The sequence below is a fragment of the Seriola lalandi genome, unplaced genomic scaffold, assembly GCF_002814215.2.
Source record: "Seriola lalandi dorsalis isolate HSWRI2012SDOR001 ecotype SW California unplaced genomic scaffold, Sedor1 jcf7180002054890, whole genome shotgun sequence".
Lineage (NCBI taxonomy): Eukaryota > Metazoa > Chordata > Actinopteri > Carangiformes > Carangidae > Seriola > Seriola lalandi.
The window spans coordinates 457691-482061 of NW_019525442.1; the positions used below are offsets into that span (position 1 = coordinate 457691).

The window sequence follows — 24371 nt, forward strand, 5'->3', positions numbered from 1 at the left end:
CTCCAAAAAGAAGTAGTGTGATAAGAGAGAGAGGGAGGTGAGGTGAGTGAGGGGAGGGAGGGGATTTGTATATATGTGCAGTGTAGCCATCATGATTGCAGTCAACTTATGGTAACAAACTGTGCCACACTTCAAGTACTTTGAAGAACAAATAATTTCAATTCAAGCGCATTGCATAAACATTCAGTTTTTCAGCTGGGGATCAGCCGTTTTCACTCACAGATGATCGGTATTGGTATCGGCAGCAAAAGAAAGGTGATACTGGCATCCCTATTAATTTTGCATTAATGCTGTTATATATATTTTTAATTACAGCAATTTTAGTGTCATTATTAACTCAAAATTCAGATGCCATTATAATTATGAACTCAGTCACGTGTTTTCCCCCTGTATAGAGGGGCAGTGTATATGTTCATGACTCATATGAAAGGTCTGTACCACTCCAAGTAGTAAGTAAATATCCAAGTATAAGAAAACTGGTGAGATCGACAGATTCCCTTAAATCACTTGTATGTGCCACTTAAGAACCAAATCTGTTCGTATGCTCTCGTATGAGACTCATTATGGCCTGATCATGTCTGATACATCTGCCTAGTGTTGCAGTGGAATATAAATCAAAAGTATCTACAGCAGTTTTCACATGCGTGTCGAACATAACTCTTAAGGGATCTGTGGAATCAAAAGGTTGAAGTTGGAGGAGGAGTTCAGTGAAAGTGGATGCAATGCACAAGGAAGAAAAAACAAACATGTTGAGATCTGTTAAAGAACAGAGCCCATGTTAAATAAAACACTTGGTTGAAGGCTCATAAGATGTAGCTCTCTAACCATGCATTTACAGAACTACAAATAAAAACATAGTTAGTGTTTTTCCAGCATTGAACAAAGGTGATGGGAGAAAGTGAAGGCTGTTTTCAGCGCATGGACATAACTCTGAAATGTTATCATGAATCGATAAATGGAGCTGCCCTGTGAAAAAAACTGCCATTATAGCACATTGCTTTGCTACGCAACACTGCTTTCAAAATCTGGTGTGTAGGTTGGACACAAAACAAAAAAAAAATGCAGCCTGAAGCTCATAAATCTCAGAGAAGTATCCCAGAGGAGAGAGACTTATTGTGTGGAGCTGCTGTAAGTTGTTTTGCCAGAAGCTGATCAGTAAAGTACACTAAAGGTCAGATACAACCAACTGGGTATAGCTCAGTGAAATTTGTCATGGGTGTGCCGCTCAGGCAGCAGTGCAACAGAGCATTTTCTTGAGTTTAAAATGTGCTTGTCGGATCATTTTAGTTTTCACTTCTTTTTTTTTTTTTTAAATCCAAATTCTTTCTATTATTTAAAAAAATTGAGTTGGTGAAAAGATTGACAGAGTGGCATGGCATGAATTTTGATATTGCAACCTACATACCTGTAGTATTTGGATTAAAATTGCAGTGTTGGTCCACATGGAAGCTATTTGTGTTGTGGGGTTGTGGTACACTGGACAAGCTTTAGTGTGGCATCAGTCTTGCTTGGGCTACGAAACGAGACGGCTAGCTGGTTAGCGTGCTAACTTCAGTAGACGAACAGATGTGATAGAGACGAGTAAACATTGGTGTTGCTTTCCACGGCTGGAGACAGCTGTTGACGGATGAGGTTTGATGCTGAAGTCGCAACGTTTCTTCTAGACTGGTAAGTAAACAGCTGTTAATGCTAACACTGGCTTTGCAGCAATAGCAAAACTTACAAATAGCTCCTCTAAGCACTCACCTCCCTGGGATTCCTCAAATGATTTTCCAACAGCGTTCTATTGTCAAAATGTCAAATTGATGAAAGTATTTCAAATGTTTTTCTCTAAAAAGTCTATACAGGGCTGCTATATATAGGAGTGCACACCTACGTTTCTATGACAACAAGCAAGTGACCGTGATTAGTGATTATTGTGCTGATTAATTTGGGATTTATTTAGTATTGTACTTAGGTTTGGGGCATTAAAAAAAGAATTGGTAAAAATCAAAAAAAATTATTAGAGGCTTCAACAACACTGTATCCTACACCTCCCATAATTCAACTAGACAGTATATGAGACTTTGCCTACAATGGTGATGTCTTTTAAACTCCACACGCAGATTTTATAATGCAGGCTCTCCATTAAAACCGAGCTGTTTTTACTTGAGTAATTCTCTCAGACTTGACATAGACATGTAAAATTGGTGGAAGGGCTTTTTAAAGTTTTGTCTCTCCATTTGTTTATTTTTCTCTCTCATGAAACTCGCTTTCTTTCTCACAAGCTGCAACAAACACACGGGCAAATATCCACAAATGAAGGTGTATATTTTCTTCTAACATTCTGAAATGTTTTGTTTTTGTTATGATGTAGGCTGCTGAAACTCTAAGAGTGTGTGTGTGTGTGTGTGTGTGTGTGTGTTTAGTGGAGAGACGTGTGTTTCATGTGTGTGATTATTTTGTTTTTCACTGAAATACCAGATGCATCCAGTTCACCAGATGTAAATGAAGTGACTAAAGAACATGCACACAAACATTCACAAAATACACAACAGAGTCAGTCTTAGTGTGAAAGCCGACATCAGTGGAGATACAGCTGCCGTGTTCATATGGCCATATTTACTGAGGAGAGTAAGGTTTAAATTAAGTGCAGACTGACTCCAGTCTCCATACCCTAAATTACCACATTTGGCTTAAAAGGTATTTCTTGAACACAACACTTCAGCCTTCATCCCAGCCACAGAGTGTTTAGATCCACCATCCACAAAACAGTATACTGTTATCTCTGCTATTAACTCCTATAGAAGTTACACACAACCCTATATATATTCCATTTCACGCCCTAGTACTCTTATTCCTCATAGAATTAGCCAATAAAAGCTTTTTAAAATAAAATAATATTTTTTAAAATCTTTAATGTGCAAGGATGTCAACAAATGAAACAGTTGCGACCTCCTTATGAAACATACAGAAGCTTAAACCCTCCACCGAACCACCCATTTTCCTGCCTCCATAATCTCTGACCCTGAGCCCATGGAGAGGTTGTAGCAGTCTTTCTCGAGAATAGCCCAGTGTCCTGTGGTGCTCTCCCCTGGGAGGCAATACACCAGATGCTCTCCTAGGGAAAAAGGTTTCTGCCATGGTACAGGAGTAGATCCACAGAAGCTCTTGAATAGTATTTAATATAAAAATAACATTTTCTTTGTTTTTCAGATGGGCGGTGTGGCCTATATGTTATTTGTCAAGATATGCTTTTTTCATTTAGGACAGTGCAGTCAGCGAAGTTAGAACATGGCTGAATAAGAGTATTACTTTAAAGGATAATGAAACCTGAAAAGTTGTGTCAGGTGACAACTATTTATTTCCCTTAGGTTCTTGATTAAAAAGCAGGAGCAGAAGAGAGTAATATTCTTACCAGAGGATGTTGAGCACAGTGCAGGTTGTCAGACCTCCAAGAACTGCTCTTCGAAACCACAGGATCTGAACATAAAGGAAATACAGAACACGGTGACCAACATCCTTCTCAGAGAGACTTACAACTGAATTTTGTAAAAGGATAACATAGTAAGATCCTGTCATCCGAATTGAATATCAGTGGAAATCAATAAGCAATAATATTACATTATGTGCCAGTTTCAGCAGTAGATGAACTGCAACTTCTCGCTGCCCTCCTTCATTTGCATCATGTCATTTGTATACAACGTTGAAGAGAAGTCTTTAAGACTTGTCAGCCACAGTGACACACTTACAAGGTTTGATCCTCTACCCTCTTGTGGGCCTAACTGTCTTTGTATGTTTTATGCAAAATATCTGTGTACAATGCAAAACATCCTTCTTCAAAGACACTTTGGAGACAGTGACCTCCAAAAATACAAAGCATGTCAGGGATGATGATACATTTTTTGTTGCATAGGCCAAGTCGGATGTAGATGGTTATTTCTACGAAGGAGGGTTTGTTATTCTGACAATGACATTGAAAAATTACAGCAGCAGAAACGCAGGCTTGTAGTCAGTAACAGTGGGTGAGAAAAACATACTATCCCACGCATAGAGCTAACAGTTGCAGTTGTGGCAGTCAGCATGGACAAACTGTGTCCATGCTGACATGGTGCAGATGCAGCAGGTATAAAACAAGCTTTTACCACCGGATCTGTGTAGAGAAACTGGGTTTCAGAGATTAATATAATAAAATAAACACAAATGCCACCGTCATCATGTTTTCCACGTGGTTTTCCATAGTTTGATCTGTGACTGGATCTCTTTTAATTACATTGTATGCGCCCTCTTCTGCAATAGTTTACTGGGAAGAATCGGTGCCACCAGCTGTTTATCTCAAAGTCTTACTGTATAGAACAGCTCTTGCCTACATTTTTGTCTTTTATGAATATTGAAGACATAACTGCTGCCTATTTGTCAACATACTGACACTTTGTTCCTGTCTTTCACTCCTTTTGGGAATGACTGTACAACACTAAACCCTGTCACCCTTATTTTACATTAATACTATCAATACTTTTACATGCATCGGTGCATTATTCACAGCATGTCCAACAAAGAGCTGGACTATGTGCCTAGGGCAGAGCTGCGGCCTCACCAGCAGCACTTCTGACCTGACCAATAACAACTGACCCAACCAGCAGGTTGGCCTGGAAGGAATGGTGACACACAGCTACATTAATGTCCACACTGGATATTTTCGAATAATTCCCATCTTATGTCTTTTAAAAAGGATTTGTTTACCAATGGTCTGCTTAATTACACAAACCAAAGAACATTTTTAATTCAACATTTCACAGAGTATAAAACATGCTAGGAGCTGACCAGTACAGAGAGAGACGGACGACTAAAAGGTCACCACAGCCTTTCAGTCTTTCACTGCTCCCCACATGTTACAGTCTCTCTCTCAGCTTACTAATGCTGAAGAATAACAGTCCATTTCTGAATTCAGTACATTTGGTCTACAGGTCCACCAGGATGTAGTGGAGGACTAGATTTACCTGTGTTCTGTTGTGTGAGATCTGTGAGAAAAGCAAAGGCATCACGTTTACAATTCCTCCTGTTGAGACAGAAACAGAGCAGCAGGTAAATCTCACAGGCTGTGTCGTCTTTACCCTTTTTTCTTTACTGCATGGAGACAACACTTTATTAAAAAAAAGAAACAAAAAATGTTGTCATCTGCTTCATCCACAGTGGCCAATCCAGTTGGAAATAACATAGTGCTTGACTACTTTAGAGGTAACCTAGTATAGCTGGAAAATGAACCGAATGCATTAAATTACAGGCATTATGAATGTCTTACTGGCAGAAATTCATTGATATTACAATGTTCGATTACTAAGTTGTCTGAATCCCATGTGACAAACCAAAAATAGCATAAACAGCCATAAATAATCACATCAGAAGTGAAGCGCAACAGGAGAGAAAACATAATGCCCTCATGTAGTTAAAGTAACGCTATTGTTAATTTATTATTACTGAAGTAAATACAACAAATTACTGAACTCCAGTCCACACATTACATATAACGGACAAAGTCAGATACAGCGGTACAAAATATGTTCAGAAAAACCTTGCATCATGGGAATCTACAGATACTGCATGTATGCTTTTTTGCAGTCCACTACTTCTGATATTTTGGTGCTTTCTCCTTTTAGCTTTTGCTTTAGAGATGTCAGCCCATATAAGCTGCAGTAAAATCTGTCTCACCCTGCTTTAAGGAACTGCACACCAAACTAAAAGGAATGTATTAGTCTGCGTTTCAGTGGGTAGTCCTGAAGTCCCATCATAGCCAGAATGTTGTTTGAGAGGCTTTTAAATCCTGACCAGAGTACAATTTTGAGGTAAACATAATCCTTTTTTAATCTTAAGAAAATGATTTAAAGTTGTTCTATATACCGTTCCACACAACAAGCAATGACAAACTGCAAAGCAGCTGTCATAGCTGGCAGTTTGCATGTTCAAATGGCCCTCAGAAGTAATGAAAGCTGGAGGAAGTACAGTCAGAGCTGTCGCACAAATGCTAACGAAACAGAGCGATAACCCGTTGTCCTGCCACAGCTGATGTGTTGCAGTGACTTCAGGAAGTCAGAGTACTCGCTGGTGGTGTGGTTGGAAAACTTTGAAGTAGAGTTGAACGCTGGTTCAGGCTTGACCTTAACTCGTGCTCTTTAACACCCATTTTTTGGATATTTTCTTACCCTGTGTCACGCCCCCAGCATGAACCACCTATTTTCCATTTATCTTGTCTAATTTAGACACTGAGACACAGAAAATTCATTGTGTTTTTATGCAGATGGAAAGCATAACTTCTAAATTGTAGGGGGAGGGGGGTTACTAGTAATACACATTTTCAATGCAAATACTTTAAAGGGCCTTTTTGTGAAGGTTTAACCTCACAAAGGAAAGACGAGAGAAAAGAGAAAAGACAGACATAGCATGAGGGTGTCTCAAAGAGGTAAAGTCAGAGAGGAAAACCTGTGAGGAAATTGTGTGAAAAATATAGTATGAGATATGGGGAATATTTGGGAATCTCACCACTCGATTTGATTCTGGTCCTGGCCTGCTGAATTGCAATTGGAAAGATAACTGTAACTCAGTTTAGCTAAGAGAATCACTGTTGAAGTGTGCGGGAGTAATCATTTGGAGGCATGTTACAATCTTCTGCCTATATGAGAATAATGACATGAAAGTGTAATTTACTGACCATCACCACTGGACAAATGTCTTTGATGGAAAAAAAACATTTTTCTACACATGCTAGACTAAAATGAAAAATAGCTGCGCTGACAGTGGAGAACAGTCTCATTGAGTTTTCTTGATCACCTGATCAGAGTGCACACCAACTGCTGGAGAGGGCTGGACTCTCAGCTCCATTAAGCAAATGTAAGTCTGGGGGTACAAAACAATTGAAAAAAAAACCAAACACTTCACTTTCATCTTACTAAGATTAATGTTATTAAATCAAGAAGATGAACTAAACATAATTCTGGAGTGTGCTCTGTACTCTGTCTTGATGCTGCACTGCTCACACTCTACCTTTTTGTTCTGTCAACATAATGTTATTACTTATGTTAAAAAATCTGTGAATCAATTCAGAGTCATACAAGAAAAGATCTGCAGTTCTTATGAAAATTAATCTCCCCCCACCATCACCACCCAAACTTACTATCAGAAGATGAATGATGAATGCACAGATTTCCATCACAGTCATGGTGATGGCCTATTACATCTCATCTCTATTACAAATCAATACTATAGGCAGGTTCAGTTTAGCTTGACACAGAGATACTGTGTACATCTGACACATCTGATCCATGAAAGGTACTGCAGTCTGTTTTTCATATAGATATTCCCTCCTAAGCAAACATCAGTGAGATGTAGGGAAACATTTTCAGGATGTTAAGTGAAATCTGAATCAAACAGCTCTGTTTTTGGATACACTTTAAACAGGTTTTTTAACTTTGTCTTCAAAGCTTGTGTTTGTGAATTATGTATAAACTTTATAAACCTCTGTTATTTTCTAACCGAGCAGCACTTGTTGACCACTTGGCTGAAAACTGTTTTACAAGTTAGTTTTCCAAATCTGGCTGGCAGGTCTAATTCCAGGCAGCGGCTGCCTGGCACTCGGGCTAATAAACTGTAGGTGGCGAGAGAGCTGATCATAAGGATGGCAAAAGTAAACCATATCACAGTCATTGCCAAATACACACATTAACATAGATAAAAAGAAAACATCAAATGCAGTGACGTAATGCGCACAGCTATCGAGGGGAAAAAAGAGAGAAAATACTGTAAAAAGTTTCTGCTCACCCAGAGCCACTGTGCCCATTAGGAAAGGTTTCCCCATCTGACTGAAGTCGTTGCTGCTCTGAAGGCCGACCTCTGACCCCACTGCAAATGTCACAGCCACCTGAGACGCACAAACACACACAGGGCTTCAGTGACAGGTCTCGACAGATTCATTTTGTCAAGGTCAAGATCAAGATGAAGGTAGATCAACATCAAGGTTCTTGTCTTGCAGGCAGGTAATTAAACCCTCTGCAGCGACGCAAACAACACAGGGCAGTAAAACCAAGAAACATTTATTTTATTTATTTAATTTTTTAATCTTTGGGTCTCGTGTTAAATTCACCATTAATGAACCAACCAGCTGGGGGAATAAAGCTGATTTTTCCATCTAATTACATACAATGGATTACTCCCTAATATCAGTATTAGCATCAGCCCCAAAAATCTAATATCAGTCGGGCTGTGGTTGTGACTTTTAACATACGATATATACAGTTTTAATATAGAGATGCTCTGAAAAGTATATTTAAAATCAATAGTTGTATTCATGTATTTGATGTTCAAAGTAAAGCCCAAAGTCAATACATCTGTCATTTGTCTTTTCTCTTACTCTTTGCGATGAAAGAAAGATTTGATAACTTTTGTTGATATTTTCTTCTATAAGAAAACTGTCAGTACACGGAGTGAAGATCTGTATTGAGAGGGACAAAAACTCACACTGCAACCTTTAGTGAAACCACTCCACAACCGCAGTGAAGTCAAAAACCTATGCAACATTTAGGGAGATACTTAAGTGCGGTCTGTGTGTGAGGCCAAAAAGAGAGTGCCAGAGAACAGAGCAAAGAGTAATCTTTGTGTTTAAAAAAAAAAACGCTCCGTGGTCTATTTGCTAATGGACAATGAGAGATGTGAACACTCTGGAGATGAAGAAAGCAGCAAACCATTTTACAGCCACAGGTAAGTAATGGAAGTGAAGGATGAAAAGGTAAGAGAGGAGCGAAGAGAGAGCAAAGAGAGAAGAGGGGAAAGCAGTGAGGACGAGGAATCAAGACACAGAATGCAACAAGAGTAATGAAGGGGAATGAGAGAAAAGGATTGGAGGAGGAGGAGGGGGGTGATTGTTTCACACACCACACACACACACACACACACAACATAAACCTGACTGCATTGTCCTCTTCCAAGTGATTTTACCCCCCCGAAACCAGGCTGCAATGTTCCCCTGCTGTCATGGGAGCCAGCAGCATTAAAGGTTCAATGACAACTTTATTATAGGTGAGGGTCCGGAGACTTAACCAATTATAAAGCTTGAATAAATGTCACGCTAATTATTTCCAGAAAGCCGTGAAATTGTAGTCGATTCTCCGTGAATAATCTACCTTCCAACACAATTCCACAGCTCGGTGCATGAGATTCATTTAAAAGTGTGTATGAGTTTTGTGTGTGTGTGTGTGTGTGTGTGTGTGTGTAAAACTGTGTTCACCCAAATTTCTATGTGTAGTTGTTGTAATGCCCAAAGCTTCATTCAGGCCTATTTCACAATGACTTAATAGGGCTCTTATCAAGGTGTATCAACTTCATTTGGGCTCCACTGTTATTTTATTTAGCTCCAGGTTTTTTTGTGAAGCAATCAGTCAAGTGTCAGGCTTAAAGGAGCTGCTGGAGCAGCACATTGATTTGGATGAAATTATAGAGAGGAGAGGAGAGGAGAGGAGAGGAACAGTGAGTGGTCCCATGTGGGAGAAGCAGGTGTGACTTTATTCTTTACTTGGCATGGGTAGTTTTTGCTGGTTGCTAGTGGCCAAGAAGGAGATACCACAACATCAGTGGGAGCTATTAGTGGAACCATCCTCAGAAGGTTGCACAGTCACCTAAGTGAACATCCATAAAAATATGCCGCATGGAGAAAACTGCAGAGCTTGGCAACTTGGACTGAAGATGATGGCAAGTTAGCAACAGATGGCCCAGGGTCACACGGCCCGATAAACATTCACATTCAGATTTTATTTTGTGGTCAATCTGTAGCTCTAATAATAAATTAATTGTGTGTTAAATAACAACACAAAGAGTCCACAGCCACTCTAGCAGCTCTGTGGAGCTGTACTTAAGCACAGTAATGCTATGACATAAATGCTTATGTCAGCATGCTAACATGATCATAATGACAGCGCACCGTTTACAACGTTCACCATATTGGCCATATTGCCATGTCATTCGTTTTGCAAGTACTTGATCACAAACCAAAGTACTGGACACAAAATTCTTACCTGATAATGGCACTACAGGATAAGTCATATGGATCACTAAAGTCAATAGAATTCAAAAAAGTTTTATTGTTCTTAAACTTCCTGGCCATTGTCTTCCCACATGGGATTTTAATTATTTTTGGCTTATTAGACCTCCCCCAGGTCTCTGTGGGCATGTACAGACTATGCCTGTGTCCAAAATGTCAGTGGCATGTATAATATTTTCTGCTCACAATCCCACAATGCAATGCTCCACATTTCATAGATGCTACACCTGTCAATAATAACACAAAATAATGATGACTGAACCCTCATTTTACTACACACTAGGGTGAATGTGAGTGATTTCAGACACAGCCCTTGTTTCACTGGCTACTTCCTGACTGACTTTGTTGCACCCTCGCGTGGGACAGACTCATTATCATTCTGTTCCGTATATGGGGTACTGTGACGTCATGTCCTTCCTGTGTAGTTCTGCTGAGGCTCTCCTCCAGTAAGCCGGAATATATGAGAATAAGTGGGAGGTTCTGTCTGACATACACAGACATAGCTAAACTGACAGGTAGGGACAATTAAACAGACGCACACACCTCACAAACATGAACCATTTGTTGATGACCACACACTTCACAAAATTAACTTTCCACAGTGACCATCACTGCTACAAACATGTAGTTTGTGTCTTGAATGAAAACAAACTGCTGCTGTTTGTCTGAAAACCCATCAGGCTTCTTACATTGGCCTTTGTCTCACCAGAATCAATCCCATCAATACAGCTAACCTGGGGGGTGTCTGTCCCCTCTCTCTGTCCGTCCACAGACCTCCTACAAACTCTTATTTAAATCCTGCTCAGAACATCAGTCAACTTCATAAGTTGTTTCCAGCCAAAGTTTCACATTCACTTTTTTATAAAGTTGACTTAAAATGGGATGGATGCAACAATCTAACTGGCTTTCTCAAAGTGTTTTTCACAGTGGAGAAACATCTCCCTGAGGACAGTGTTTAGAAATTGGCATAAATTATGGACGCCTTTATTTAGGATTATGCTCCTGTGAAGGGAGGAAATCAAAGAGACCACAGTATTGATTTTGTTTTGAGAATGTTTAGAAAATCCTGGTAAATGCTATAAAAACCATTTTCATGCATTTTCCACTGTTAATGTGGAAAAAGAAAATACAAAAAAAAATTATAATTTTAGGCCTTTGTTATACTTTAATAAGCAAAATACTAAAAGTCACAATTTATCCTTTAGCACTGAGTAATTGAAAACGTAATCACGCTGTTTTACCAACTAGTAAACAGTATCACTGGTTTGTTAAACAACTCCACCACACTCACCTCCTCTATTTAATGTGTAGAAAAAGACTAGACATTGTTGGTTTTTACAACAACAGGCCTCGTGTATGTATACAGGAAGCACCTCAGAGTTTCCATCCTCACCATGAAGCCACAGGGTTAACATAAACTCCAACTCTGAGCAAAACCCAGATCATTCCAAACTGAGAACAAAACAACATGTGAGTAAGACAACTGTGGAATTACTGAAGGTGTTTTCCTATTCTTTTGTCAGAAGCTCTCCCCTACACCCTCCTCTGGCTGGGAGACTCTTGAGGGACTGCTACTGGACACTTTCAATTTTGAACATTGGCCTGTTACTGTCTAGCCAGTGCAGTCCGAATGATAGAAGATCTGTGTTGATAAAATGTTAATATGTTCTTTTGAGGAGCCTTAAATTATTACTGTGCTATCAAATCAATGATCTTAAAGAGCCTCAGTGAGTGGTGCAGTGAGAGCTTTGCAGACTTTTGTTGCTCTGGGTTTTGCCTCTCAGGCTATTGGCACGCTGCCCCACCGTAATGGTGAAGTTTTTTGGTGGCTGCTTGCAGAATAAAATGAATACCTGCAGACAACCACCGCCAACATAATGACTACCTTTAACACATTACTGAGTAAGTGTAACTGCACAACGTTCTTCTCGCTCTATGAGACAATGATATTACCATATCTAGTCCCTGCAGAAAAATGAGATAGTTGGAAGGAAGAGATCACCATCAATCCTAACCCCGTACCAAGGCTAGTCACATTTTGCCTCTTTCTAAGACTTATTCCTACTTTTACATGATCAAAATTATTTTTCAGAATAAACAGTATACAACTAAATGATACAACATTCATGCTTACTTGTTTTATTTCAATTTATAGTCACATTTTATTTTTAGTATTACCTAATAAAAACTTCATTAATTATTTGAGGTTGCTGGGCTCAACATCATGATGACTCTGAGCCATCGGTGATGGCCGGACCCCACTACCTCTGAGAATCCTCCACTATCAAAGTCACATGACACAAGGCATGGTTTTCCAGTCATAAAAAATGGTAATAAAACAATCTTAAAAAACATTTTATGTCTGCAATATTGCCTTTGATGCTTTACAGTAGTTGCTGACTGAAGGTCATACTTTACCCACCCTTTTATTTGCCGTGACATCACTTATTAAACCCCCCGCCCCCCTCTCTCTCTACCCCCCTCTATCTTGGCAGCTCAGGGCCTGGAAACTGCTGTTTTCTTTCAAAGTACACCAAGATAGAAACATTAATATTTCAGCCATAAAGAGAAAAATCACATTTGCTGGGCCATAAATGGCTGGTGCTTGACGATAGTGTGTTTTATTCTGGTGCAGTCGGCCTTGCCTGACCGGCTCTCTCTCATATTGATGCAGAGTAGAGGGAATGGCTCTCAGTGCCGTGCTCCAGAACTGAACCTCTAAATCTTAACACTCCACCCCCCCTCCGTTTGGGACTTAGCTCTAGGACACGTTTCTTTCATATTGTGTTTGTGTGTGTGTGTGTGTGTGTGTGTGTGTGTGTGTGCGTGTGTGTGTGTGTGTGTGTGTGTGCGTGTGTGCGTGTGTGTGTGTGCATGCAGATACACGTGAGTGAGTTACTGTGTAAATGTCTCCATCTACAGGATGTAGATGAAACAACAACTTCTCCCAAAGTTAGCGCCTATTTCTCATGGAGGTGGTTTGATGATTACTGGGGCTCAGAAATGACTACAGAATATTCAACACCTCTGTGATACAGTTTTTATTGTGTTTTATTGGTGTGGGTCCTATCAGTGCAATCTAAAATCATTCTGTCCAATTTCTCCATTGTTCTTCAAGGACAGAGGATCCTTCAGGAAGTCATAAAGGTTCCACTGGCTGCCTCCTGCTCTAGAGGGATGAGGTCATTGATCTGATGTTGGTGTGTGGATAGCTGTGCTCCCACAGCCCCAACATCTATCCATTCATCCCAAGGCACTGGCCTCAATGTACATCGTATGAATATGGACGTCGCGTCTGTGTGATCACTATGCAGTGTTAACTGCTCTGTTCCAATATTATCCAGTTAAAAATGCTCATGTTTAAATGTACTATCTACTGTGGTGATGCTACAGTTATGAACAATGACTGGCTACTGATTGTCTCCGTTTTAAACACAAAGTTACAAGACTGCCACTTGACTTGAGGTTATGAATAACAGTGAACATTTATCGTACTCACTTGTCGTAAAATGGGACAGTCAATGCTTCAAGGTCGTGCTTCAATGCAATATCACAGAGCCAAAAAGGTTTATATCAATACGCTCCAAATGTAATACCACAGTACTGATAATGGGCAGTGACAAATTAGATAAGAGATATTAGATGAGATGTATGTATTTCAGTCTTGCATGTTGGTCAACCTCAAGGAGTGTCTCCTACACTCAGCAGAGATTAATTCAGAGAGCATTCAAGTGAAAACATCTCCCATATGCAAACGTAAATGAGCAAATAAGTGAACTAACACTGATGTTTGAAGCCCAAACCTTCTGGTTGTGAAACTACGGCAGTGTATTCCTGCCACCATTAAAAAAATGCTTAATTTCTTGTTATAATGAGATACTTTTCAAGTTATAACATATTTTTCATGTTATCATGATGTATTTTCTCATTATTACTACACAGAAGAAACATTTCTTGCAATAACATTATATTACTGTATCTTGTTATATCACAAAACTGCCTTGTCATTTCACAAAATAAATGCATGTCATTAAAGGACATACTGACTTATCTCATAAGACGCTTCTTTTAGTTTAATGTTATAAGAAAAAGAAAAAAATGGCTTTGGGCTGTATTCATATTGTTCTTTTTTGCCTTGCATAGAGAACAATTCATGATCTTTCAGTCATGAATTATAAGGATAAGTCTGCATTTTGAGTGGTTTTGAGATATTGAGCTTTTAAGTTTTACCCTATAGGCACTCTAAATACATAATATCCAAATCCTATCACACTTTTAAGAAGGGTCTTGTAGAACAGGTGCTTTACAGATAGAGCTTTTATTCATGAGAACTAATTTTTCACTTGGAATTATTATTTATTTTAATTATTTAAGGCTCTATCTGCTTAGATAGAGGAAAGTCTCAGTTCATTTTCAGCTTCCAATGGTTGCAGACCATAATACCTCTGGATGAAGTGGGACAGAACTACAATCAATCAGAGCAATCACACGTGAGGTTAGCGCAGAGCAGGACAAGCTGGTAAATAAAACTTTTATCAGATCCTGTCAGTAATACGGCGAATGCATCTTTCCTACAACAACAAATGCTGTAAGTGCGGTTGCTAGTTCTTCTTTTAGATAAAATATACCGTCAACGGATTCAACAGACCTCTCCGCATCAGCAGCGGCCATCTTGGTTGTTAACGAAAATGATTAATTGGCGCTCCTGTGTCAGCCATTGTATCGAACCCAGGCCATTTTAGATAAATGGTTGTGACTGTCTCGACCTGTCTCAGGACAGATGGAAATCTGTGTGAATGCGGGGGGGGGGGGGGGGGGGGGGGGGAGCTTGACCCCATATGCGAGGCTAGTAGAGTGCCATGGTTCCCAAACCTTAAGCTATCAGTGAACTCACATTATTCACACAAAAGGTTTGGCTCGGAAGACAGTTAATCTATGTGTTGTAAAACTGTGGTTGTTTTTTCTCATTGTTTAATTTTGTGTTTTCTTCTTAATGTGGACAGCTCTGATGTTGCTCCCAAAAGACCACAAACTACTTAACTATTGTCTTGTATAACAACCCAAGGTTGACTCTCTCTGCCAGCGGGATACAACTTAATAACACTGACATCCAGCTCTTCCAGCTCTCTGCCAATATGTCAGTGACTGAGCTAAACTAACGTGGTATCTAAACTGCAGAAGAACAAAGTTAGAGGGCGAACAAGAAAACAGAGTTCTGTCCTTGGGGACATTTTATGTAATGAAAGAATTGTGACAGACTGCATTCAGCAACAAAAATGGCTATGTCAAAGAGGGACAAGGCTTGTAGAAAAACAATGGGAAGCTGTGTAAGCATTTTCTCAAGTGATGGAAACATTCCTTTATAAGTTAGGAACTAATGTTTCAGGAAAATGGAGAGAGTTGCAGTAACACAAACAGTAGAGTTCTCAGACTCAAGACTCGACACATTTAGGTGTTTTACAGTTCCTATAAATGACTGACAGCCATTTTGAAAAGTTATCATGTTTTTAATTATAAAGTGGCACTGCGTATTTCTAAGCCACAATAGGAAAAAGTTATAAAGTAAAAGGCCCCTAGCTCTCAACTACAATACACTGAATTTTTAAATGCAAGTTTTCATAATCACAGGCAGTGGTGGGTCTGATCGTCCAGAATACAGGCTCTGACTCTCTGTAACCCATGGGCGACTGTGAACACCCAGTGGAGAATCACACTGTGGGGTGACCACATTGGAAATACAGTAATGTTGTCCAATGAAAACGGTAGTTATAAATAAGAATAAGAATATATTTCATTACACTTTTAGATGATTAAAGTCCCTTTACATAAGGAAAATTGTCAGATTTAACTGACAGCTATGTGATTCTAAACTATTATACTATTATAAATTATACTCTATTTAACTTTGTGTGATCAGTCAGTGGTTTCATACAGTGACACAAAGTGTGGCGCTCGTAAGCCTCTGACCTAACTGGCTACAGGGGATGCATGTTAAACAAGCATAGCCACTTCAAAGTAACTTAAGTCACACATTCTGTCCATAAAGAACTACGCTGGCTTTGAAGTGACCAGTTAAGTTACACTACTGACATTTGAGGTGAAATAAAACTTTACTAGAGTGTCCGCATCAAATTTGCTAGCACTGCATTGCTCTGTCACTTGTTTAAATAGCTTCAGATGACACAAGTGCATGGATGTATGTATGTATGTATGTACTGTATGTACAGTATGTGGTGGCTGTGTGAGTAAGGCGGTTGTGTGTGTATCTGTGTGTTGCCTTTCTGTACGTGTGGCGAAATCAGCTTAATTTGGATGTTTTGCGTTGATATTTTTCTTTCGTACTGATTTCACTTGGTTGGGGGTAGTGTGACTATCATGACATCAAATACATACGGGTGGCAGCACTGTCAAGGGTAAATATATCTATCAGTGTGGAGGTAAAGAAATGTTAAAAGGTGGATTCTCAAAAGTTCAAGGTGTCAACATCTAACACAGAGTTAGTTTTTTTGTTTCCACTTGCCAGCAGCAGGTGTAGCAGCTAACTGACCTTGTGGGATGTGCTGGCGTTGAATGTACTCTGACACAAGCCTAAAGACTTCCTTCAAGAGCTCCCGCTGATCTGCTGACACTCCCCAATGTTAGCATGCCCTGACCTGGAAAAACCCAAAACCATCTCACACACAGCGGGAGCGCAATAAGCACCACAACATCTGCATGAGGTGACAAGTGTACGATGCCACTTCCATTCATTTCGCCAGTGTGCACATACACAGCAGTCGTAGCATGACATGAAATCCATCAAAAATGGCAGAGGGAAAGACACATTAGAGAGTGAACAGAGACAAAGTCGAAAAGTCTATAAAGTGTGAAGTGTGAAAGTGACAGAAGACTTTGGAACACTTTTCTTATTATTTTTTTTAACCAAACAGAAGAAGGGAGAGTAGAAGACTCCACAATTAATCATATGAAGTCCAGGCCGTAATTTCTGTGCGGTAAATACTGGACAGTCACACATTTTTTTGTTCTACAGGCTCTGCGCTTCAGCAGATTCAATTTGATATATAATAATAGATACTACATTAAAGTGCCAAGTCTCTTTAATTTGAGTAAGTTTACATCAATATAGAAAGAACTGTGTGGGACTTCAGTAGAAGAAAAGAAGTGATAGAAATAGAAGCAAAGCTAGAGGGTTGCTTTCCACTGCTGGAGCCAACTCTTAGTGAGCAAGGGAATGAAGTTTGATGCTGAGCTCACAAAGTTTCTTCTTGACTGGTAAGTAAACAGCTGTTAATGCAAATGTTGGCTATGTAGCAATAGCAAAACTTGGAAATAGTTCCTTTAAGTTCCCCCTCTGCACTAGTAAGGAGTAATTATAATGCTACAGTTAGGAGTAGATTTTCACCGTTTAATATTTTTCTTTCCCTTAGGAAAGTCACACAATCTTTGAAATAAAAGATTTTATAAAGCTGAACTGAATGTTTTTAATTACTGTTGTGTTATATCAGTCAGCATTTCCATTATAATATCCAGTGTGTCTTAACTCACTCTAAATACTGTGGTGGAGTAATAGACAAAACTGATACAAAAGCAAAGTACACAAAAAAGGAATTGGACGAGTCAAACTTGTTTTATGGAGGAGAGAGAAGAAATGAAAGAAAAAAAAATGTGATATTGAGAATTTTATTGTTTTCTCAGAAGTCTAGAACCTGCAATAAAAGTTTAATCTCTGCTGTATCTCTCTCCCTCTCCTCTTCTCTTTCCATGTTTTTATTCTCATTTCCCTCTACTTTGCTGCTTTGTAGTTGTGGTGTGTATTGATGTACTCTTTGGCATAAAGAGGAAAGCGGATGATAATACCCAAGTATTTTATTCCCTTGTATCAGATGGGTGCTAGAACCATTCATAGATCACATTCCATTTATCTTCATACAAATCTCCAAAGAAGAGACTGAAATATATACAACAGGGACATATGGTAATACATCATCTACCTAATAGTTTTAATAGTTCTCATAATGGGGTGTTAGTTCAATAATAGGAAAGAGACAAGCTGTTAAAGCAAGAACATGCCTCTGATATATCCCTCTTTAATTATGAAAGGGTGGCAATAAATCTCTATTTGCTCTGACTCTCATGGGATCAGATGAATATAGGATTTGTACACATTTGATCAAATGAGCACCGCACAGCTGCAGTCAACTCAAGATGTAGAAAGTTTAATTAATAATGGTGAAATGCATCATTTGTCTAATATGCCAGTTCAGTATTTAACCAGGAAAACACCGACTTCACCAGACAGACCATTTACTGCATGTCATTCCCATACTCTCTCTCTCTCTCTCTCTCTCTCTCTCTGAATTTCCTGTATGTATCTACTGAGTCTATAAAAACAAATGCATAAAATGACCAAAAGAATTTCAATTAGAATGATAAACTTGAGTTAGCATCTTGTGGTTGCATTTTTCCGCGAGCCAGTCATGCTGCCGGTGATATGGTCACACTCTTGCCTTGACTTATGGTGTTGAATCATGGCCAGAAGGATGATGTCAAACCTTTGACTGTTTGGATATAAAATGTCATCATTTCATTATTTTATCCTATTAGACATGTGTGTGAAACTGTGTCATAATTAGTGTATGCATACTTGAGTTATGGCCCAAAAGGGGTTTTGTGAGGTCACAGTAACACTGACCATTGAACATCAAATTCTAATCAGTTCATCCTCAAGTCTAAGTGGACTTCATATCAGATGTAGTGAAATTCCCTCTGGGCGTTCCTGATAGATATATATATATATATATATATATATATATATATATATATATATATTGCATTCACAAGAACGGGACGGACAGATAGACAAACGGACAACATGAAAACATAATGCCTCCGGCCACAAAAGACATAAAAACCATGCTGTTTTCCTTCTGAAAAGTATTTGATTCATCATTGGGGATTCAGAACAATTACACAGGCAAATACAAAAAAAAAAGAATAATGTGATTACCGTGACGATGAGCAGGATTCCTTTCAGTAGGGTGAGCAGGGAAGTGATTGGCTGGATGACTGTGTGGGCTAGCAAGATAGCTAGAGTGAGAATCCAGGTGAAGGCCGGGATCACATAGATGTGACTGTGGAGAAAACAAAGACAGAATAAACACACAGATAGTCAGTTTGAATGCTTTGATTTATTCATGTAAACAAAACACCTGAACAAACTCTGCTCTATCATGACACACAAGGAAACGCAAGGCAAGTTTATTTACAGTTTATTGCACCATTCAAAGGGCTTTACAGAGGCATGGAGATACATTAAAAATACAACATTAAGACGACATTAAAATAGCAGGCATGCTTTACAACTTTTATTTAAAGAGAGTATCTAAGCAAATCAAAGGTTTGGAGCACACTAACTGGATTGACATTTAATTTAAATGTGTTTGAACGACAGTATATGTCTTTATGCATTTATATTTTGAAATGATTTTTCAATGTGAGTGGCAAAGGCAGTGGCCATTTCATATTCTAACCTATTACAGCAGAATTCCAAGAGGCCTAACGTCATGAATCAAGTGCAAAGTTTGGCATATGCAGAAGTGCACTCAGGGTCCATATAAAATAGCGTAGAATTGCTGCACATTACTAGTCTGCAGGCAGTCCATGTGTGGATGTGTATTTGCTTTTGCATGCACATGAAAGTGCCTTCCCCACATGGACACCGAAATATTACTGCTGCAGTGGTGATACATTTGTCAGACATTCATACATGACGTCACTAATAAAAAACTCCTGTCCTGTCCAACACAAATAATGTCAGCAACAAAAAACGACTCCCTTCCTAAAACACAGCTTGAGGTTCTTATAATCAGTCATCCAGAAGAATTCATCAGGAATTAGAGACATTTAACAAGAACAAATAGTCCTTAAATCACCATATAATGACAAATAACATATTAAATGGACTTAATCTTCAGTCTCACGATAGTCACGGAGCAAACAAAGTCTTTTCTCTTCAGGACCAGTAAACCTGCCTGTTTTCTGACATAATTGTGGACATAGATATATTTGATTTTTAGCTAAAATTTCTGCTTCACATAAGTTATGCGGTTTTCATCAAACAATATCTTTGTTTTGCATCTGACATTCGGATGTTGCCATCTCATATCCCCATTAAGACCAAAACTAGTGTAAACTTATGAACCCCCCAAAACAATCTAATTGCTCTGTAATGGACTGTTTTACAATTAATTCATGGACCCCCCCCCCAAATGCCAGAGGCCTCCTCCTGGACACACAAGACTTCTACACTTACAAACACAGACTCCCAGATAGTGTGACTTTGTTCAGCACTGATTCCAGTGTTCTACCTGCTAATTTAACTATAGTGTTTATTGTGCACAGGCTTGTGGGTATTTTTTATACTTTTATGTATGGTTCTGTAATTTAGACTTGAATTGTTGACTAGAAGATGGTTACAAACCTGCTCATTATTATCCTACAAATATCTTATGCACTGCCGGGTTCACATTATGGTGGTACTGAATCTGGTGCATGATAAACATATTTGTTGTTTTCAGTGGAAGGGTGGCTTTAAACTATATATATTTTGATGCTCTATTGATCCTGCAGATGCAACAATCTCTATGTTTATAACACCTGGCAGATGAAGTCACACGCTCTCTTCCATTATATACAATGAATATGAAATATTTTTGCAATCTATTAAGCTTTACTGGAGGGAAAAGATATGTTGTTGAATTTTAATTCACTTGAATGGACACTTAATTATTTTTTTTGGATTATTATCTAAATGTATGTTTCTTCATGAAAATTTTCATTAGAATAATAATCACAAAATGTTATCTTATGTCTATAAAAGTTATTACATTATCAATTTATATGAGGAACAAAGCTCTAATTTGATTGAATATAAAAAATACCGGTTGTGTCCAATCACTATATTTATATAAATATTAAGAATAAGTAATGACAAAAAAACAAAACTGTTGATAGTAACAAAAATATTATGCTAACTGTATTAATCCTTAATGGCAAGATTATAAGACTCAAGCTCACGAGCCATAGGAACAAGGGTGACCTTCTATTAATTTTAATTAAACACATGAGATTTAACTGATATATTAATAGTTAAAGTGTTTTAATCCTCTAACTTTCAAGCAAGATAGAAAATGAACACTTTTTAAAGCTAAAACTCTACTGAAAGATTATTAAAACACAATAATCTGCTCCCTGGGTTGAGACTGAATCTCAGTAATGCCTTAAACCTTGCAGCACTCAGTGGGGTTAGTTTCCAAGGCACCCACTATTCTACAGCAGTGGGACTGAGAGGAGAGTTTTTGTGCAGAGACCTGCAGTAACCTATTGATTGCTACCCCTGGGGAGGCGGAATAAGGTGGTTTATCCAAAAGAGGCTGCCCAAGGTTTTTTTCACTCCAGTAACCCTGCCTCCCACTCCCACAACGCATCGCAGCAACTCCCCTGGCGCTGAGCAGGCCAATAATGAAGCACCCAGGCGTGTCAGCGGTCCGACCGACCTGCAGAGTGTGTATAATATTATTTGGGTTAAGTATTTACTGGGCCATGACAAAGTAAATTAGTCCTGTTAACTGATAATGGTAATTATAGGCTTCGGTGACGGAAACAGGAGATGTGTGCACGTGTGGGAGGTGGGGAGTTTGCTTCAGTGACTTAAGAGTGGTGTATGGAGTAAGGCAACAACACCTGTAATGATAGCGCACTTTTCAGTTCCAACAGCTTCAGTTAAACACAGAAGCATTCTGTATATACACAGTATTATGGTAGATTTCTCACCTGTAAAAATTTTATCAATTACATATGAGTCATTGGAAAAGTACACATGTCAATGACTTAGCAGCAAAAGTAAGTGTAAGTGTCTCTAACTCTGTACTTCCTGAATGTAAACTTCCCAGTGGCTAATTTTAGCATACCAGCTCAGAGCACAAAGCATGTAAGTAAGACAAATTTGGCGTTACTGGGAGTGGCATTTCTGCACCCTTCACCTCCAGCTCATGTGCCAAGCCAGCTGCACTGGATCAGTGAACACACAGAGACCATACTGGTATCATCCCCCCATCTAACTCTTGGTAAGACCAAGAACAAGCAAACCACCTCAAATTGTCTCAGTAACAGATTTTAGTAATACTTATATATTCAGTTTATATCTCAGTTTTTGCATGAAGTTGACCTTTGACCCTTTAACCAAACCAGACCTGTCACCAGAGGAAACTAAATGGATGGGAATCTGATTTGTGGCAGAAGGGCTTTTTCCAAAGGCTTAAAAGATTTAATTGATCATTTTGAGTTGTGTTATCTTGTTGAAAAATGAGTTGCACTGGACTGAGCCATCTGTAACTCTCAGTTGTAATGCTGCCAGACCTTTTCAGGTGGATTTTTTTCTAGCAATGTAGTGGCAGAAAAAACACTGTTGCTATTTCTCTTGTTATGAAAGACTTTTCAAAGTTAATCGTAGTTTTTTGTTGTAGGTTTGCTTTGGAGGACTTACTGAACAGATAGGATCACAGCAAACCACAATATCAAAGAAGAAAAGAAAAAAACAACAACCCTGCTTTTCAGTATCGTTTTATGGAAATATCTGAGGTCACCTAGGAACCAACAGGAGCAGACTGAGGTGAAAACAGAGAAGCTCCAGCAGCTGCCACTAAAAGCTCAGCAAGACCTGAAAGAGCAGGCTGCTCACTTCAGCAGACCACAGCAAAAGACAGAGGAGTGGGTTCAGAGGGAAACCACCATGGAAACCAAGTCCAACAGATCCTGGCTGTTGTTCATTTGAATGGCCACAGCATGGGAACATTCTGCATATAATCTATAAAAAATAAACTAATTGTGACCTCATCTCGAAATTTAAAAGTTGCACTTGTACACACTGGATTAAAGTAGCTGTACTGATATCACGTTGAAGATAAAAACATGCAGCAAAAGTGTGCTGATGTTTTTGTACAGATCTCGGACGAAATAGCTTTAAGTATTTCTTTATTTAACATTATTATTCTCTACTACATTTCACAAGAAATTTTAAAAGAGAACTCATGGTCTACATGTGCAACACAGAAACATGTTACAATAGCATTAAAGCTGCATCTAAATAACACTAAAATATTCTTTCCATCTGCTCTCCTTTGATTGTATATACTTCAATTTCCATTTTTCCATGACAACTGGTGAAACTCCATCTGCTCAGGAAGATAAGAAGCCATTATTGAAGCCTGTGGTACGACTGTCAAATTTCAAGACTGCTATTGATCAAGGATTTCTAGACTCAAATGCTGACACAAATGAAGGCAGGTAGATGCAGTGAAGATACTCTAATGAAGAAAACAGGCTTATCAGGTTGATATGGTGGCAAGGTGACCAGCAAGAATGAAGGTAAGCAGGCAAGAGGAAAATAAACAAACGAGGAACCTCACGGAAATACAACCAGCAACAAAACAGGAGCACAAGAAACACCAGGAAACAGAACAGATGAACTGATGAGAGGAATGAGAGGACCACGGATACTAAGTACTCACAAGGGGAGCAGGTAACGAGACACAGGTGCAACTAATTGGGGCTGGGTAGGCAATCATAAAAGGCGGGAAACACAGTGGGGCAGGAAGCAGGAAGAGTCCGCAGGTGGACGGCTCGAGGGATGGTTAAACTGGTAGAGCTGCTTGGGGGACAGCTTAGAGGACGCGCAAACAAGCGGAGCTGTGCAGGGACTAGACCTTCCTGGAGGCTGAGCGATGGCGTAGGCGGGTAACCTCAGGAGTCTGAGCAGGAGTGCGGCGTCACAGGTGGAGCCCTTCCGGAGAATTAACAGGAGGACAACCAGACAGGTGAAGCAACACTGGAGGATGACCTGGAGATCAGCGAGGAGGCTGGAGATCCAGAAAGTCAGCTGGCCCCCCGGAAGATTCAGCTGCTGGTCGCTGCAAATGTCAGCCGGACCACCAGTGGGGAGACTGGTGGCTGGGCTTGGGTCGCTTTGAGAATGGGAGATCAGGAGCAGGCGAACAGATGTCGATTGGGATCCTCAGGACAGGGACATGTGAGGCGTCAGCTGCAACCCCTATGCCGGAAGTGGTGAGGCATCAGACAGGGCGGTTGACTCAGGAACAGGCGAGACGTCAGGACCCTGAATGGCCGACTCATGTTACGGCTCTGGGTCTGGCTGGCCGTTATAATACTGGGTTCTGGGTAACTTGGGCTGCTTCCTCTCGTGCCAATTTCAAAGCCATCTCTTTTAAACTCCCTTCTACCATCTTTTTTC

At 39.4% G+C, this 24371-nt stretch overlaps 1 protein-coding gene across 1 annotated transcript in view; it reads right to left on the minus strand.

The window, feature by feature from the left end:
* The window catches only part of LOC111671956 (uncharacterized), an 85385-nt gene that overhangs the window by 36036 nt on the left and 24978 nt on the right, over positions 1–24371 (minus strand). The window contains exons 8-11 of the mRNA XM_023429208.2: positions 19071–19194; positions 7792–7891; positions 4980–5038; positions 3398–3462 (exon numbers count right to left, since the gene is read on the minus strand). Coding sequence (XP_023284976.2) covers positions 3398–3462; positions 4980–5038; positions 7792–7891; positions 19071–19194 — 348 coding nt within the window. The remainder of the gene's footprint in view (positions 1–3397; positions 3463–4979; positions 5039–7791; positions 7892–19070; positions 19195–24371) is intronic.